General features: G+C 40.3%; 2 protein-coding genes across 2 annotated transcripts; one reads left to right on the top strand and one right to left on the bottom strand.

Annotated features, from left to right (window-relative positions):
• Positions 1–2,195: 2,195 nt before the first annotated feature.
• LOC106089697 (radial spoke head 1 homolog) lies at positions 2,196–3,639 on the bottom strand. The gene is made up of 3 exons (XM_013255649.2): positions 3,421–3,639; positions 3,045–3,210; positions 2,196–2,988 (listed from the first exon to the last, which is right to left on the bottom strand). Exons 1-3 carry the CDS (start codon positions 3,499–3,501, stop codon positions 2,222–2,224), a joined length of 1,014 nt encoding a protein of 337 aa, XP_013111103.2. The 5' UTR covers positions 3,502–3,639; the 3' UTR covers positions 2,196–2,221.
• Positions 3,640–6,135: 2,496 nt separating this feature from the next.
• Positions 6,136–12,872, top strand: LOC106089696 (2-phosphoxylose phosphatase 1). The gene is made up of 4 exons (XM_013255648.2): positions 6,136–6,400; positions 6,473–6,779; positions 6,869–7,006; positions 11,068–12,872. The coding sequence occupies exons 1-4, from the start codon at positions 6,307–6,309 to the stop codon at positions 12,329–12,331; spliced, it is 1,803 nt and encodes a 600-aa protein (XP_013111102.2). The 5' UTR covers positions 6,136–6,306; the 3' UTR covers positions 12,332–12,872.
• The last annotated feature ends 5,943 nt before the right edge of the window (positions 12,873–18,815 follow it).

Genomic DNA, 18,815 nt, shown 5'->3' with positions numbered 1-18,815 from the left:
TTGCCATCATTTCGTGGACTCCAAAGCCGCCTTCGAGACGCCTTTACTTTTAAGAGTTATTTTAAGCTATGTCTGAGTTTGTACGTCTTTGCAGAATGGCACAGGTTTCAGACATCGATATTATGCGAAAGCAAACAAGTTAGTACTTAGAGTGTTTGAAAGAAAAGATCTCCGTAAAATTTATTGTAGTCGTTACACTCGTTTTCCACTCACCCACTTTTGTTATGTTTCGTGATGTTCCTTAACCTATAGATTGTTTATGTTATCTGCTAATTGAACTCCTTTTATACCCTCGACCATAAGATGGGTCTGGGGGATGGGGAAATAATGATCTGAGACCTAACAAAGTATATTTACTCTTGATCGTCTTGACATTCTAACTTTCGAAGGTGTAAAGCCAAATCGGTCCATGTGTTGATATAGCTGTCATATAAACCGATCTCCCGATTTAACTTCGTGGGCGTAATTACAATCAGATTGGCTGAAATTTTGCATGTTTCGTTTTGCTTTGACTTTCAACAGCCTTGCAAAGTATGGTCGATATCGGTTGATAATGTGATATACAGGGTGGCTGATGAATATTGCTACAATGATGAATATTGCTACATTTTTTTTTCGGTGTATGGAATACATTTTTCTTTTATTCATGTTAAATTAAATTATTAAATTAATTATTAAATTATTATTAATTAAATTAATTAATTAATTAATTAAATTAATTATTAAATTATTATTATTAAATAGAAAAAAAGTTATTACATTTTTTTTTGGTAGCGGCTTTCATCAGCCACCCTATAGCTGAGATATAAACCGAGATATAAACGTTACGTTTTGGTATGACTTCCAATAGCCCTGTCAAGTATCAAGTACAAATCGGCCTATAACCTGATATAGCTCCCATATAAAACGGTCGCCCGACTTCTAACTTTTATGACAAGTACGCTCCATATCGGTCTATAACTTGATATAGCTCCCATATATTTGAAAGTCATTCAAAGAATTTGCCACATGCGATCGATGGTGGAGGGTATATAAGATTCGGCCCAGACGAATTAAACGCGCAGTGTTCTTACGCAGGCCACCAGAGGTCGTGAACAGTCCAATCCCGTGAAACTCGTTATTCCCGCGGTGTGCGGGAATCTGTATCTTCGTGTATCTTGAATCATCAAGATACAAGGAGATGGCCTTCGTAAGTCTTCGTGACTCATTTCGTGTGTAGCGGGATAAAATCTCGCGGTGTACTTACGCAGGCCACCGGAGTACTTACCAGTCTACTCCGCTGTGTGCTTACATAGGCCACCTTCGCGAACGTGACTATTATTCCATAGAAAAGGCGAGTTCCCGCCGTGTGCTTTAGCAGACCACCAACGTATTTGCCATCATTCATCACTACGCCGTGTGCTTTAGCAGACCACCAACGTATTTGCCATCATTCATCACTACGTTACACTTCCACTACCAGCTACTTTTGCCCTCAGATGCTGACGCGACGTCCAGCCCCTTACTCCCTCGGCTCCCCACCGGAAGACTGATACCATATAGCAGGTCTGCTCATGCAACTTTCTCCCTGAGGAACGCCAGATCCGTGCAGGAGTTAGATTAGGTTAGGTAAGAGTGGCAGCCCTTTACAGACTCACTTAGATAATTTTAAGTCCATTGTGATACCACAGCAGCGACAGACCAAGGCTTCTGGCGGGAATCGAACCCTCGACCCCTGCACTTGTTAACCAAGCACGCTACCAACCCGGCTACCGGGGCGCCCTCCGTGCAGAAGTACATGGCCAGGTCTTCATCTGGGTACTTACCCAGGTCTCCTACATGACAGAATACCCGTGACTTCATCCAAACAGCTATCAGAGTATTTAGCCGGGTCTCCCCGGTGCACGCGGCTTTGAGTTTCCAATTCTAGAAAGTCCATATCTCTATAAGAACTGAAGTTTTTGAACTAAAGTTTCTCCCACTCTCTCTGAAATTACCCTTCCCCCGAGAGCCTTACCCCACCTAACGGAGGAAACTTGTCGTTGCAGTATGGACCAATTTGCGCTGATGAAAAATATTGACTTGCTATGAACCACGAGATGTATGACGATGTTGGAATAGCTAAACGACGATTGAGGCGCTTGAAATTCTTTCCGAGTTTACCTAAGGGGCCAAACGGTAAGTGATGGCCAAATATATTTTAACAATTTCATAGATTATGTATATCAAAAGTTTTCCCTTATTATATCTGATTTGATATCTCTATGGCACATTGATCCCCGCGTGCTGGTACACATATCTCGGTGGATGATGCCACTTCACTGATTGAGTTTTCGCATTCACATTCAAGACACTCCAAAAGTGCGGTGGCCTCTTCTTCACCTTCAACGGCACAAATTGGCTCTTTCACCATGGTCAGCTCACTGGTAGTGCGAGTTAAAGAACACACAGAGATATCCGAATCGGATACAGGTAAAGGTACTGGTTCTTGGGGCAATAGGGCATAATCATAACGGCACATCTTTTGGGCATACCACATTGAGGGTTCACCATTTGACCATAGATCTAAGGTTTCTCTAGAGTTTTCTTCGTCAACAGTCTCTTCTAAAGCCGAACTCTTAGCACGGCTAGCAGATTGAAAGTAGCCCATGAGAAGTAGACGTTCATCGAAACTAAATACTGCAGGTCCTTGAGGATATTTATTATCCCAGGTTCCATGAAGCGTGGTACATTTGTATTCGTGACCAAATGAAAGTTGAAAGGGTCCCACACGCACCCCTTGACGCCAGGTGCCTTTAAAATTGGCTACACCACAGGAAGGGCCAGATGATGCGTTGTTCATGGTATAAATGCCTATGCCATGACGCAAGCCATGATACCAACTGCCACAATAGCAATCACCGTTAGCATAACAGTAACGACCCTTGCCATGTTTGAGATTTTTTCGCCAACAGCCTTCATAGTAACTGCCATCGGGATATATGAATATGCCACGGCCAGAACGGTGGCCTAAAAAGGAAATTATTCGAAATTAGGAGTTCTAGGGCATCGCTTACACCACTCACCACATCGATATTGGCCATAGTAACGTGCCCCATTCGGAAAGACATACAAACCAAATCCATGTCTCTTGCCGCGTTTGTATTGTCCATCGTATTGATCACCATTGGGCAGTATGGCCCAGCCTTTGCCATCTCTTTCACCTTGGCTATTGCGACCACCAATGTAGAGCTGGAAAATATTTTTGAAACATTTTTTTTTTTTGGCAAAAATTCACTTTACAGGGCGCACCTCCAATTTCATAGAAATTTGGTACATATGTAGATGAGGGTTAACCACAAGCAACGGTCCCTGGGTCCCCCGAGGGGCCAAACCCTCCCCCCGCCCTGTAAAGTGCATTTTTCTCCATTTTTTTCCCAATAAGAAATAAGATTGTCTTACGCCAATATCGATTTTCTCCTCTTCTTCTTCTTCTTCGGGGATGGAAAGTTCTTCCTCGGATTCTTCTGTTTTAAGACTCATTTCGATAGATTATCCTTGTTTGGAAAACAATGGGAAATATTCTCAAAGAAATCTTTTCGTTAAGATTCAAATTTTTTAAGGAAAGGAAAGGATTTTCTATACCAAAAGGTCTATGACAAGTAAACTCAATTTCATGGCCTCCTGTGAATGTAGAGAATTTGTGACTACTTTATTGGGCTACAATTCTAGCGAATAGAAAATTGAGCGAGATCAAAATCCAGGTCATAATGAAAGGATGCAACAAATCCATGCCAAAACTAAGGCGACCTTAAGTAAATAAAATCCCAGTACATTGGTGGAATGATTCGACAGCTGAATAACAATGCAACTGCATCAGACTAACCACAAAAGTGCGCCAGAGTTGGAAGACACCTAATACAAGAAGGCCAAGATGATCCTCGCCATAAAGAAAGAGGAAAAAGGGAGAGGAGAGGTAGATACGTAAAATGAAGTTCCTGACAATTCGCCGCGATCTTAGCGAAGAAGAGAATAATGAGTACACCACTGCCAACATAATCCCTTCTACCTAAGTCCCTCGATTCCGATGGAATGCTGGCTGAGGTCATCAAACATTTTTTTCCTGATTTGTATACCCTCCACCATAGGATGGGGGGGAGTTACATTCTGTTTGTAACTCCTCGAAATATTCGTCTAAGACCCCATAAGTCGATCTAGCCATGTCCGTCCGTCTGTCCAAAGCACGCTAACTTTCGAAGGAGTAAAGCTAGGTGCTTGAAATTTTGCACAAACACCTCTTATTAGTGTAGGTTGGTTGGGATTGTAAATGGGCCATATCGGTCCTTGTTTTCATATAGCTGCCATATAAACCGATCTTGGGTCTTGACTTCTTGAGCCACTAGAGGTCGCACTTCTGATCAAATTTGGCTGAAATATTCCAAGAGGTGTTTCGTGTTGATTTCCAACAAATGTGCCAAATATGGTTCAAATCGGTTCATAACCTGATATAGCTACCATATAAACATATCTGGGATTTTGACTTCTTGACCCTCTAGAGGGAGAAATTCTCTTCAGATTTGGCAGACATTTTGTACAACGGCTTCTCTCATGACCTTCAACATGCGTGTCTAATATTGTCTGAATCGATTAAAAGCTTGATACAGCTCCCATATAAATCTGAAATTTTGCACGAGGTGTTTTGGTTTCACTTCCAACAACTTTGTTAAGTATGATTCAAATGGGATCATAATCTGGTAATGCTGTCATATAAACAGATCTTGGATCTTGACTTCTTGAGCTAATAGAGCGCGAAATTCCCAGCCTATTTGGCTGAAATTTTGCATGAGGTGTTTTGTTATGACTTTCAATAACTGTGCTAAGTATGGCGCAAATCGGTACATAACCTGATATAGCTACCATATAAACCTATCTGGGATCTTGACTTCTTGAGCCTCTAGAGAGAGCGATCCTCATCCGATTTGGCAGAAATTTTGTACAACGGCTTCTCTCATGACCTTCAACATACGTGTCTAATATGGTCTGAATTGATCAATAGCTTGATACAGCTCCCATAAAAACCTATCTCCCGATTTTGCTTCTTGAGCCCCTACAAGGCGCAATTCTTATCAGAATGAACTGAAATATTACACAATGACTTCTACAATGTTCAGCATTCATTTATAGTCCGAATCGGACTATAACTTGATACAACTCCAATAACACTTCTTATTCAATATTCTTTGTTTGCCTAAAAAGAGATACCGCGCATAGAACTCGGCAAATGCGATCCGTGGTGGAGGGTATATAAGATTTGGCCCAGCCGAACTTAGCACGCTCTTAATTGTTTTTAGTTAAAATCATCAGTAGGGTCAATAATAGGAGGAGTTGCGACAAAACACCCCTTTATAATTTATCTATTTCGTCTCCAACATGTGAGTTACGTCTTTTATGCCGATAGAAGCTGAATACACCAGGAATTCTGCCGGAGTTGTGACAAAACACCTCGCTACAATTTATCTATTGGGTTGCCCAAAAAGTAATTGCGGATTTTTCATATAGTCGGCGTTGACAAATTTTTTCACAGCTTGTGACTCTGTAATTGCATTCTTTCTTCTGCCAGTTATCAGCTGTTACTTTTAGCTTGCTTTAGAAAAAAAGTGTAAAAAAAGTATATTTGAGTAAAGTTCATTCTATGTTTTGTTTCTTTTAAAAAATCCGCAATTACTTTTTGGGCAACCCAATATTTCGCCTCCAACATGTGAGTTACCCCGTTTATGCCGTTAGTAGCTGAATACACCCGAAATTCTGCTGCCTGTAATTTTTTTGCACACCAAATTTTTGAAAATTTTTAAATAACGAACATAATGAGCTTCAACATAACCTTATACTATAAGTGTACCCTGACTAACATAACGGTAAAATATAAAATTTTCGGTTGGCCACTTTACCTCAACTGTCAAAGTGAAAGTGTGTTTATACCCATCAACATTCCAACAAGTGCATAACCCAGCTGCCACAACATGCACATAAATCAGCTGTTTCCCCTTAAAACTTCACCTGTATTGGCAACAGCTGTTCTCTGTTTACAGTTTAAAACAAAACATTGCGCATGTCAAACATTTGCCTCAAACCAACCCCACATATTTTGACACAACATAGAAAACAGCTGTTGTCATTTGTTTCCTTTGAGCAATGTTTACTGTAATACACACACACCTGAGCAGAGACGAAAAAGAAAAAAAGTGAACGAAAACGAAAATTTTAAGCACCACATTGTTAAAATAAAAAAAAAACCAAAAATTCCCCGCCACAATCCTTAGCAGTGGTACACTAAAGATTGGCAGTAAAATGCTACTCAAGGAACTGATAAGATTTTCCACACAACATCGCACTCTGTATTGTTATATGATTTTGAGTATATGGATATTTTTGCTCATAGCAGGTGAGTCTCAAGAAGTCCATACAGTGGCTGCGATGTCAAGTAACATTTGTTTTTTTTTACCTCTCTCCTTAGGAATGTATAAATATATAGGTCGCAATACCAACTCTTTGAGCTATATTCTCAATGGTAATTCCCATATGTATGGTGGAGCCTCTATAACAGCCACCCCTTCAATGGATTCCAATAATTTTGCCAAATACAAGACTCGTTGTACACCATTGTCCCATATCAATCGTTTGGATGATGGTGGCATATTGGATGGCTGGAAACTGCAGGGTGTCTTAATGATTATCCGGCATGGCGACCGTGGTCCCATGTCCCATGTGCGTAGTGTACCACATTTGGATTGTGGCATTACTGGGGATAATTTGGTTAATAAGTAGGTTTGGTTCGATTGCTGTTGATGTAGCTTTCATTGATTGCTGATATGCAATATGAACTGTTTGCTTCTTTCTTTCTTTTTTGCAGATATCGCAGTTTTTTGTACAACACAACTTCAGTGTCCGGTTCAAATCACATGTATTGGAATAAAGTTGGACCATTTCATGGTTTTCCTTTGTTACCATTGACCGAAAAGGAATGCCTTTTGGGACAGTTGACTTATAAGTATGTGTGACATTATTATGCGATATTTTAGGGATTTCATATTTACATGAAGATAAAGGTTAAACGGAGGCGTACCGTAGCGCAGAGGTTTGCATGTCCGCCTATGACTCTGAACGCCTGGGTTCGAATCTTGGCGAGACCATCAGAAAAAATTCTCTGCGGTGCGGCATTTGTGAGATACTATGCCATGTAAAAACTTCTCTCCAAAGAGGTGCCGCACTACGGCATGCCGTTCGGACTCGGCTATAAAAAGGAGGCTCCTTATCATTGAGCTTAAACTTGAATCGGACTGCTCTCATTGATATGTGAGAAGTTTGCCCCCGTTCCTTAGTGGAATGTTCATGGGCAAAATTTGCAATTTGCATAGGTTTTCACTGACGAAATCTTAGATTCGGTTGAATTCCTATTAAGATTCTCCTAGGAATATGAATAAAGGAAGTCCACTTTTTAGAAATTTATGTGCAGTTCAACTTCGCCTTCAGATATTCACAATATTCAAAATCTTTAAGAATATCTAATAAGTAAGTGCATTTGTTTGTAATACCCAATAGGAAGAGAGATAGACCCATTGATAAGTATACCGAACGACTCAGAATCACTTTCAGATTCGATTTAGCTATGTCCGTCTGTCTGTCCATGTTAATTTGTGTACAAAGTACAGGTCGTAGTTTTCATCCGATCGTCTTAAAATTTGATACAGGCATGTTTGTCGGCCTAGAGACGAAGCCTATTGAAAAAATCCGTTGATAGCTCCCATATATATATTCGTCCGATTTGCAGTAAAATGGTCATTTGTTAAGCGATTCTCCGGAAATTTGGTAGTAAGGATTTTCCTATGACTCTCTATATTACTGGTGGATTTCATAGAAATACGTACAGATTTAGATATAGCTCTCATATATGTAATCGCATTTATTGACCAATCTTCCCAAAACTTCGTACAACGCTTTCCTTGACGACTTCCTCAATGTTTGTAAAGTTAGCTTGAAATCGGTTCAGATTTAGATATAGCTCCCATATATATGTTCGTCCATTTTGCAGTAATTTTGCAATAAAATAGTCATTCATTAACCGATTGTCTCGAAAAGGAAGGATTTGCTCTTGACTCTCGACATTACTTGTGAATTTCATGGAAATCGGCTCAGATTTAGATATAGCTCTCACATATATATTCGATCCGATTTTAACTTCTAGGGTCACAGTCACAGCACAGTTTTGAGAGTCATAACAGAACACTAATTCAAAATTTCAGGCAAATCGGATAAAACTCTCGGCTTTTAAGTGCGCAAGAAGTCAAATCGGGAGATCGGTTTATATGGGAGCTATATCAAGTTATAGACCGATTTGAACCGTACTTGGCACATTTGTTGGTCATATTGTCTGGTCATACACAGAAATTGACCGTACTTGACACGGTTGTTGAATGTTAAAGTAGAACACTATGTGCAAAATTTAAGCCAAATCGGACACAAATTGCGGCTTCCATGGGCTCAGGAAGTCAAACCGGGAGATCGGTTTATATGGGAGCTATATCAAGTTATTTACCGATTTGTACCGTACTTGGCAAAGTTGTTGTAAGTCATAACAGAACACTATGTGCAAAATTTCAGTCAATTAGGAAAAAATTCTGGCTTCCATGGGCTAGAAGTTAAATCGGAAGATCGGTTTATATGAGAGCTATATCAGGTTCTTGACCGATTTGAACCGTACTTGGCACGGTTTTTGAAAGTCATAACAAAACACTATGTGCAAAATTTCAGCCAAATCCGATGATAATTGAGGCTTCCAGGGGCTCAAGAAATCAAATCGGGAGATCGGTTTATAAGGCAGCTATATCAAGTTATAGACCGATTTGTACCGTACTTGGAACAGTTGTTGGAAGTCATAACAGAACACTATGTGCAAAATTTCAGCCAAATCGGAAAAAATTCTAGCTTTCATGGGTCTTCCATGGGCTCAAGAATTCAAATCGGGAGATCAGTTTATATGGGATCTATATCATTTTATAGACCGATTTAGACCATACTTGGCACAAAAAATGAGGCTTCCAGGGGCACAAGAAGTCAAATCGGGAAATCGGTTTATACAAAAGCTATATCCAATTCTGAACCGATATGGCCCATTTGTAATCCACAACGACCTAATTTAATATTAAGTATCTGTGCAAAATTTCAAGCGGCCAGCTTTACGCGTTCGACCGCTATCGTGATTTCGACAGGAGGACGGACATGGCTAGTTCGACTCGAGACGATCAAGAATATATTGGGTTGCCCAAAAAGTAATTGCGGATTTTTTAAAAGAAAGTAAATGCATTTTTAATAAAACTTAGAATGAACTTTAATCAAATATACTTTTTTTACACTTTTTTCTAAAGCAAGCTAAAAGTAACACCTGATAACTGACAGAAGAAAGAATGCAATTGCAGAGTCACAAGCTGTGAAAAAATTTGTCAACGCCGACTATATGAAAAATCCGCAATTACTTTTTGGGCAACCCTATATATATATATATATATACTTAATGGGATCCTAGATCAATATTTCGAGGTGTTAGAAACGGAATGACTAGATTAGTATACCCCCATCCTATGGTGGTGGGTATATCCCTAATTGTTTTCCATACCACGTCCCTAAGTTGGTTAATATCTGGTAGTGTGTCCCCATCTTAGTGACGATAATGACATAGGAAATGCTCCAACGCACAGTGGGAGAGAATCGAAAAAATATGCCGTGTGTGAATGGGTAGAGATATCTCTTTGGAATGTTAGAAGTTGAGGTGTTGGCGAGATCGTGTGCGAAATTTTAAGGCCCTAGTTTGTCTGGGGCCTTTTGGCAGGCCCCTCAATTACCTTGGTTACATCGATACTTTGAAAATTTGTTGGGGCTGCCGTCCATCCTTCCGTCTTTTTGTCGAAAGCAAGCTAACTTTCGAAGAAGTAAAGCTAGAGGCTTAAAATTTTGCACAAATACTTCTAATTAGTGTAGGTCGGTTGGGATTGTAAATGGGCCAAATTAATCCATGTTTTGATATAGCTGCCATATAAACCAATTTTGGGTCTTGATTTCTTGAGGATCTGGTGGGCGCATTTCATATCCGATTTGATTGAAAATTTGCAAATCTTTTGGTATCACTTCCAACAACTGTGCTAAGTATGGTACAAATTGTTTCTTTACCTGGTATAGCTGCCATATAAACCGATCGTGGTTCTTGACTTCTTGAGAATCTAGAGGGCGCGATTCTTATCCGATTTTGGCTGAGATTTTGCGCGTGGTGTTTTAGTATAACTTCCAACAACTGTGTTAAGTATGGTTCAAATCAGTTCATAACCTTATATAGCTGCCATATAAACCGATCTTGGGTCTTGACTTCTTGAGCATCTAGAGGGTGCAATTCCTATCCGATCTGGCTGAAATTTTACATGAAGTATTTTGTTTTATGACTTCTAATAACTATTCCAAATATGGTTCAAATCGGTTCATAACGTGATATAGCTGCCATATGAACCGATCTTCGATCTTGACTTCTTGAGCCACCAGAGGGCGAAATTCTCATCCGATTTGTCTGAAATTGTGCATGAAGTGTTGTGTTATGACTTCTGCCATATAGCTGTCATATAAACCTGGGATCTTGACTTTTTAAGCCTCTAGAGGGCGCAATTCTTATCCGATTTTGCTGAAATTTTTTACAATGGCTTATCCCATGACCTTCAACATAAATGTCCAATATGGTCTTAATCGATATATAGCCTGATACAACTGCCATATTAACCGATCTCCCGATTATGCTTCTTGAACTCCTTCAAGGCGCAATTCTTATCCGAATGGACTGAAATGTTACCCAATGACTTCTACTATGGTCTTCAACTTTCAATTCACTTATATTCCGAATCGGACTTGATATATCCCCAATAGCATAACAATTCTTATCCATAAAGAGAGATACCGCGCATGCGATCCATGGTGGAGGGTATATAAGATTCGGCCCGGCCGAACTTAGTACGCTTTTACTTGTTTTATTATAATTTTTTTTTTTATTCTGCTTACTACTCCTTCCCATTTCAGAGGCATAGCCCAATTGTTGCATGTTGGCGAAATACTCCATCAGATCTATGCCCATCCATTGGGTTTGTGGATAAGACAGGCAGCCACCAATCAATATGGCAGAAGTGTGGCAAATTCTACACCCTACTCCACGCTGTTAAATTCCGATGAAGTGGTGGTCTATACCACACGAGTGAGAAGAACCTTTCAATCAGCATTGGCTTTGCTCTACACATTTTTGCCCACGGACAAATGGTTGGCTCTTAATGTCAAGGAATCGCATAGCATAGCCTTTTGTTTTACCGATTGTGTTTGTCAAAAGGCAGATGCTCTGAGAAAGGAGCTGCTAAAAGTGCAAAAGAGGGGACTGGCCAAACAGCCCATGGTTACACAGGTCATGCATTGGATAGGCAATCAATTGTTGCAACATACCCCCAATGGCATAAATGATCCTAATGAAGTTGTGGATGCCATGCTGACCGTAATGTGTCATGATGCCCCCTGGCCATGCAGACGAAATGTCAATGGGACGGAACGCATGGCGGTTAGTACTAAGGCGAATGATTTGGATTTAAATGATGTCATAAATATCGATCAGGATGATGTTTTGACGGGGGGAGTAGGTGGCGCAGGCATGGTTAACGGAGTGGATGCCTTAGGTGCGGTCAATGCTGTGGGTGATGTAAACTCCAATGCGATACAATTGCAAACGGCCAATGAGGAAGTCTCTACCTCGGCCAATAATGAGGCCTGCATTGAAGCCAGTCATGTCTCCACCATGATGTCATTTTCCAATTGGCAATCGACGCGAGAGGTCCATCATGCCTTTTATAAAAGAATTGGTCTGATGAGAGCCTATGGCATGATACGCCACATAGTGAGTTATATGCTGCGCATGATCTCCGGAGATCGCACCAAGTTTGTTCTATACTCCGGTCACGATTGGACACTGCAATATCTAACCGCTGCCCTGGGTATACAAACGGATAACACCTTCATAGCCTATGCGGCGCGTTTGGCCTTTGAGGTTTACAAGAGTGAGGCGCACACTGACTATTACTTTCGGGTAGTCTATGATGGTCATGATGTCACACAGCAAATTGACTTTTGTGAGGGTGGCAAGAGTTTGAGGGTCACACGCGACAGTAGAGGCAACAAGGCTGACCTTTGTCCCATTGAGAATATCATACGATTTTTACATGAGGACTATTTTGGACCATTGAATGCCACCAATTTTAAGGATGCCTGCATAATGACAGCAAATCCCAAGGGAAATGAGTTTTGAGTTTAGCCACATGTACAATTTACATACATATGTTATATACATGCATATCATTAATGCTAGGGTATTATACACACACACACACACACACATAATATACATACCTTAAGAGATAAGCCATTCCACAGGAAACGTAAACGAAACATATCAAAGAATTTTTGAGAAAAAAAATTGAAATTCAAAAATTCTTATTTTTAGGATAAGCAAAAGAAAAAAAAAGAGGAAAACCAACAACCAAAACATATCAAAACTGTGATAACATTAGTTAAATATGATTATTTATTTTAAGAAAGAAGACAAGAAAGAAGGTCAAAATATGACAATGACGATATTGAATACTAAATCAATGTCCATTCATTTACTTTAAAACAAACAAACCAAACATATCTGCAACATGCAACATACATATCATGAAAAAATACCTTAAGTGTATAAATTGTAGCATATAAGATACTTATATTTACTTAACTTTATCGATTATGTACAACTAATGTAAACCAAAAAGGAGAAATAAAAACGATAACGAATGAACGACATTTCAACATTTGTTTCAAGACGTATAAATACGCCTTGATTTGTTTGTCTAGTTTGAAATGCTCCCCTCCTTTTCCTATTTAGGCGTACAAGAGAGAAAGAGAGATAGAGAGAGAACTGCTTGCCTAAAGACATAAAGAACAACAAGGCAGCAGGAACCGATGGATAGCCTGCTGGACTATTAAATACCGTAAGCGATATGCTAATGCATCAGTTACAGAATGTCTACTGCCTAGTCAGAATGGAGTCAGCACAGCAGAAGCCCAGTTGAAGAATAACAAAGCAGGTGTATGCATCAACTATAGAATCTATTCTGCGTAGTTAGAATAATCTAACCAAGCTGAAAAACAACAAGGCAGTAAGAACTGATGGGTTGCCAGTGGAACTATTGCAATTCTGGATAGCACACACTAATGAGGCGTTTGAATCAGCTATAGAATGTATACCGACTAATCAGAACAATCCCATAAAATCCGGTTGTATGTACCGGATTGACTGGGGCTGCCCCCCGGTGAACAACAGCAACAACTAACCAGAATGCAATGCAAATGCAAATTTGTTCATGCAGATTCCATTAAGGAACAGGGGCACACTTCTTACATATCAATGAGTGCTGTGTGATTCAAGTTTAAGCTCAATGATAAGGGACTTCCTTTTTATAGCCGAGTCCGAATGGGGTATCGCACTATGACACCTCTTTGTAGAGAAGTATTTGCATGGCTGTCATACCAAATGGTACAGTAACTCACAAATATCGCCAGCATTAGGAGGGGATAACAACCGATGAAAATTTTTAATGATGATCTCGCCAGGATTCGAACCCAGGAATTTAGGGTCAAAGGCGGACATGCTTACCTATGCGATATGGTGGCCTCTGACTAATCAGAATGAGATCTTCATAACAATAAAAATGCTGAAAATAACAAGGCAGCAGGAGCCGATGGGGTGTCAGTTGAAAATGAACATGGCTGTCATACCACATGGTTGTTCTCGCCAGGATTCGAACCCAGGAATTTAGGGTCAAAGGCGGAAATGCTTACCTATGCGATATGGTGGCCTCCGACTTATTAGAATGAGATCTTCATAACAAGTAAAATGCTAAAAATAACAAGGAAGCAGGAGGCGATGGGGTGTCAGTTTAAAATGAACATGGCTGTCATACCACATGGCTGTTCTCGCCAGGATTCGAACCCAGGAACTTAGGGTCAAAGGCGGGCATGCTTATCTATGCGATATGGTGGCCTCCGACTAATTAGAATGAGATCTTCATAACAATAAAAATGGTGAAAATAACAAGGCAGCAGGAGGCGATGGGGTGTCAGTTGAATATGAACATGGCTGTTCTCGCCAGGAATGAATATGAACATGGCTGTCATACCTAATCAAGTGAAAGTGTACGGTATATAGGCAATGTGGTACTCAAATAGCAGCCTCGGGATTGACATTTATGAGTTTTTCACCATATTCGTATTCTACGCAAAATTTCCTTTAATTTGAGTACCATAGTGCCTATATTACGTACTCTTTCACTTGAAGAGGGGGAAGACTCTTTTGGGACTTCTAGACCCGAGACCAAAAAACGGACTTCATATTCGTGTTCCTGGGGTCATTTTAGGGGATATGGTAAAAATTTGATTTTTTGCTATTTTCTTCGTAGGTTAGGTTAGGTTGAAAAAAGGTGTATGTCCAAGTGGCCCCATGCCACTATGGACATACGCCTAAGCTATTAATCGGCTTGTTGTGCGCTCTAAATACTACAAAAGTAACTTCCAAAAAGAAAATCTATGTTAGGAATTCTGTGCTACTTACAAAATCCTTAATTGTTTTCCATGTCACTCCCCTAAGTTGGTTCATGTCTGGTATAGTGTCCCCACCTAAGTGCCAGTATCTGTAAGACCGGAAAGTCGGGCAATGGCAAAGCAAATGCTCCATCGCCTCATTATCTTCGCCGCATTCCCTACACATGCTATTACTTGCCGCACCAATTTTACATAAGTGAGCTCGTAGTCCAATGTGTCCCGTCATGATACCAAAAGCCATACTGACCTCCTCCTTACTTGCTTTCAGTAATAGCCTCGTCTTCTCACGATCTGGATCCACCCATAGCATTTCCGCCGCCCTACCGACCGTTTCGCTGTTCCACAGGGTTGTATGCGCATTCGTTGCCCACGCCCTTAACACGGATAGCGTCAACCCGAGAGGCTTCGGGTTAACCAAGTCCCTCTTACTCCGTTATGGCCCGGCAACCAAACGATGCGGATTTTACCATCCTCAGAAAAGGCGTTAATCTCCTTCTTACACTGCAAGACTGTTCGTGACCTTACCGCCCTAGTTGTTATTGCCCTTATGGCAATTTTACTGTCCGTAAAGATGTTCACACCCGACGTCCTCGCACTAGCACCACACCACCTCACACATTCCGTGATCGCCTGGTTCTCCGCCTGGTCAGACATAATAGCATTGATCCATCGACAATCCGATGGCAATACTAGGGTCCCGAAAATGCAAAGACTGTGCCGCTGGTAGCAGTGTCTCGCACTCGACTTCAAGGTTCGAGGTTCTGCTTTTTCCCGTCAACTACATTATTGCCGGATTTTCGTCGTTCGTCCAACCATGTCACTATTCCTCTTCCACGTCCTTAAACTTGAAAAACGCCCTCATCCTTGTCATCCTCATAGAAGGCGTTTATCTTATTCTTGCATTCCAAGACCGTCCGTTATAACACCGTCCTCGTTGTTACAGCACTGATGGTAATCTTACTATCCATAATGATGTTCACACTCGATATTCTCGCTTGAATACCATATTAACTCACGCAGTCTGGGATCGCCCAGATCTCAACCTACAGCACCTTGTTATGGTCAGCCAGTCGAAAACAGATCTCAGTCCATGGGTCTTCAATATAGGCTGCCAGACCCACACTGACCTCTAGCTTTGATCCATCTATGGAGCATGAACTACCAGATGGCAAGACGGTGCCGCTGGCAGCAGTGTTTCACATTCAACCTTAAGAATCGTCTGAGGTATGCGATTAGAAACCTCTTCCATGCCATACAAGTTTCCTATCGTCCCCTCGATTATACCGCGATAATATAACCTGATCTTATGATCTACCCACTCTCCCATCGTCTTAGCTCTCATAGTCGCAGTGGCTGACTCATACTTAATCCGTATGTCAATAGGTGGGGTATCTAAAATAGTCCCCAGTGCCTTTGTAGGCGATGTTCTTATCGCCCCGCCTATGCCAAGACAACATATTCTCGAAACCTGTTGTATTGTCCAAATGTTGCGCTTTTTTTTCAAAGGATATCACACCGGTCGCAGATTTTGCTGCCTTCGTCTTCACAGCAGCTCATCCATTATTGAGATTAATTTTGGTAGTCTTCACTATAATTGACAATATTAAAAAAAATGGTTTTAATGAACCTGTTCTTACTTAAGCGTTCTGCTGTCCAGGCCGAAAAATCTTTCTACCGCGATATGAGCCTAAAAACATTTTTAAAGTCCTCATCACTATGAATCTATTAGATGAAAACTTTTTTTGTATAGGATGCCTTTGCCAGACCATAAGACTCTCGGAATACCATTACTGGAATACAGAAGTAAGTAAAATTCACTGATTCATTGATTTATAGCACGAAGGTCGCAGTAGCATTACTAGGATTTCAATAAGTGCTCAATTGAAAATATTTTATTAACTAAATTCTCTAGACTGAGTTTTTAAATTCATTGTTGACATTTGCAAAGCCTCAAACCGACTAAAAGTGCATTGAATAAAAATTTCAGCAAAGAGCTGCAAAGTGCATTCGCCAAACCAACACACAGCCATAAACTCAAAGTCACTCACATACATACATTTCTAAAAATGGGCTTGCTCGAAACGGGTATTTAAAGAGCAACAACAACAACCAAATCACAAAAAGTATACAATAAGCAATTGAGGTTAATGTACGAATACTGCACATACACTGTATGGGCACAACGACCTTTCCTGCTAAGAGCACTTACTGAAGAGAGTTAAACTGGATAGAGCAGGAAAACAACAACAAACATGAATGAAACAAAACAACAAAAGCAAATTACTGTCTTGTAGACGACAATGTACCATGTACATGCCAACATACCCTGACAGGGTGTGGGGGGGAGTTGGTGGTGCTGCTGTTGCTGCCGTCTTGGCAATGCATGACAAAAGCTAAGCGATTGTTTGTTGAAAAGGGGACAGGGTAAAGAGAGACAGAGAGAGAGCACAGATGGTGGAGCAAAAAAATCACAAACACTCACATTTGTTTGTTGTTGTTATGTCGCCGTTGCCTTCGCCGTTTTGGCTGGAGGAGGTACTTACTTGTGTGTGCACATAGCCCCAAACATACACACAACCGCACAATACACAGCGCGCAATTGAGCGTAATTAAAGAAAAATACCCCAAGTACTTAATGTAAAATCGTTGGGCTGCTATTGCTGACAACCTGTTAGCACTCAGTACATAATGTTACTTACGTCAGTCAAATAGGGGACACAAATCTCCATCCCCCCATATAGTGGAAAATAAAAATGTACACAAAATAAGTACAAGCAAGCAATTGGGTGCACTCACTCACTCACTGTATGTTTGTTGGCCGTCGCAACAAGGAGATAGCACTAGAAAACAAAAACTATAAATACCAAGTCTGTAAGTACATGAAAGAAATGCATCAAGTGTATGGTTGATGGTAGTTTGTTGTACACAGTTTTACTAGAATGTGTATGTGTGGATGAAATAGAAAAGTCGATTTGCTTACATTCAAACAGTAGATGATAGTGCACATTTTTACAGTGGAACCTGAAAAATTATTTTGTTTGTTGGAAGTAAGTTCACATACACATGGTGTTTTGAAGTCTATATAGAAAATTTTAACAAAATCCCTTAATTATCCCAATTTCCAGAGGGGCTCTGTATACGTATACAGCCAAATCGGACAAAAATTAAAGCTTTAAGAGGTCCCTGGACTCGTATTAGATCTAGGGACTGAAGTATAGTCGTTTGAGGTGTATGTATTGGGTTGCCCAAAAAGTAATTGCGGATTTTTTAAAAGAAAGTAAATGCATTTTTAATAAAACTTAGAATGAACTTTAATCAAATATACTTTTTTTAACACTTTTTTCTAAAGCAAGCTAAAAGTAATAGTTGATAACTGACAGAAGAAAAAATGCAATTACAGAGTCACAAGCTGTGAAAAAATTTGTCAACGCCGACTATATGAAAAATCCGCAATAACTTTTTGGGCAATCCAATATTAGCGTAAGTAGCCCACTTTCCTGAGAAGATGGGGTTAAAGACCTTGGAGAGACAATAAAATTAGCAAATTTTGTTCAAATAAAGTTTCTCTTCAGAAGCATTTTTACTCTAATGGGTATATATGGCCAAAGATTCATTCTGGATACAATAAATAAGGAGGGTAGACTGCGGAAGGCCTTATATTACTTGGCACTGAGACCGATTCACTATAAGATATTTAGTGAAATATTTTTACGCCGCAAAATGACCACTATGACAATAATAACCATGACAGTAAGGTTACCAATGGTCTTGGAGTGTCAGTCGAAGACTGACATTGATTAGATGCCGGATTATAGCAGAGTAAGGGATGACTTGGACAAGGAACTCGGATTTTATGGCATGGGCGAAAAACGCACTGGGGAACGGTCGAGAAAAAGACGAAAATTCTATTTGGGATCCAAATCTTAACTGAACGGGCAAGTATCGCCTTCAGCACCATCTTTGCTAGGCTACGATTTTCCACAGCATTACCTGATGTTTCTGGATGTTGATTTTTGCGATTCAAATCTTGAAAAATCCAAATACCATGCCTTTAGTCGTAGTCAAACTTGACATGGATACATGGTCAAGGCTCATTACAAGACGAGTTCTTTCCTTCATCTCCTCGCTGTGGAACACCTCTAATTTTTTGACGA

This window comes from Stomoxys calcitrans, chromosome 3, assembly GCF_963082655.1.
Source record: "Stomoxys calcitrans chromosome 3, idStoCalc2.1, whole genome shotgun sequence".
Taxonomy (NCBI): Eukaryota; Metazoa; Arthropoda; class Insecta; order Diptera; family Muscidae; genus Stomoxys; species Stomoxys calcitrans.
Note: the sequence above shows the minus strand (reverse complement) of the source record. Positions and strands in the feature narration are given on the sequence as shown.

Coding starts and splice junctions, on each gene's coding strand:
- LOC106089696 (XM_013255648.2), top strand. CDS start 6,307: ATGCTACTCAAGGAACTGATAAGATTTTCCACACAACATCGCACTCTG. Junction 6,401..6,472: donor GATATTTTTGCTCATAGCAG/GTGAGTCTCAAG, acceptor CTCTCTCCTTAG/GAATGTATAAATATATAGGT. Junction 7,007..11,067: donor TTGGGACAGTTGACTTATAA/GTATGTGTGACA, acceptor TTCCCATTTCAG/AGGCATAGCCCAATTGTTGC.
- LOC106089697 (XM_013255649.2), bottom strand. CDS start 3,501: ATGAGTCTTAAAACAGAAGAATCCGAGGAAGAACTTTCCATCCCCGAA. Junction 3,211..3,420: donor AGGAGAAAATCGATATTGGC/GTAAGACAATCT, acceptor AATATTTTCCAG/CTCTACATTGGTGGTCGCAA. Junction 2,989..3,044: donor CTATGGCCAATATCGATGTG/GTGAGTGGTGTA, acceptor TTTCCTTTTTAG/GCCACCGTTCTGGCCGTGGC.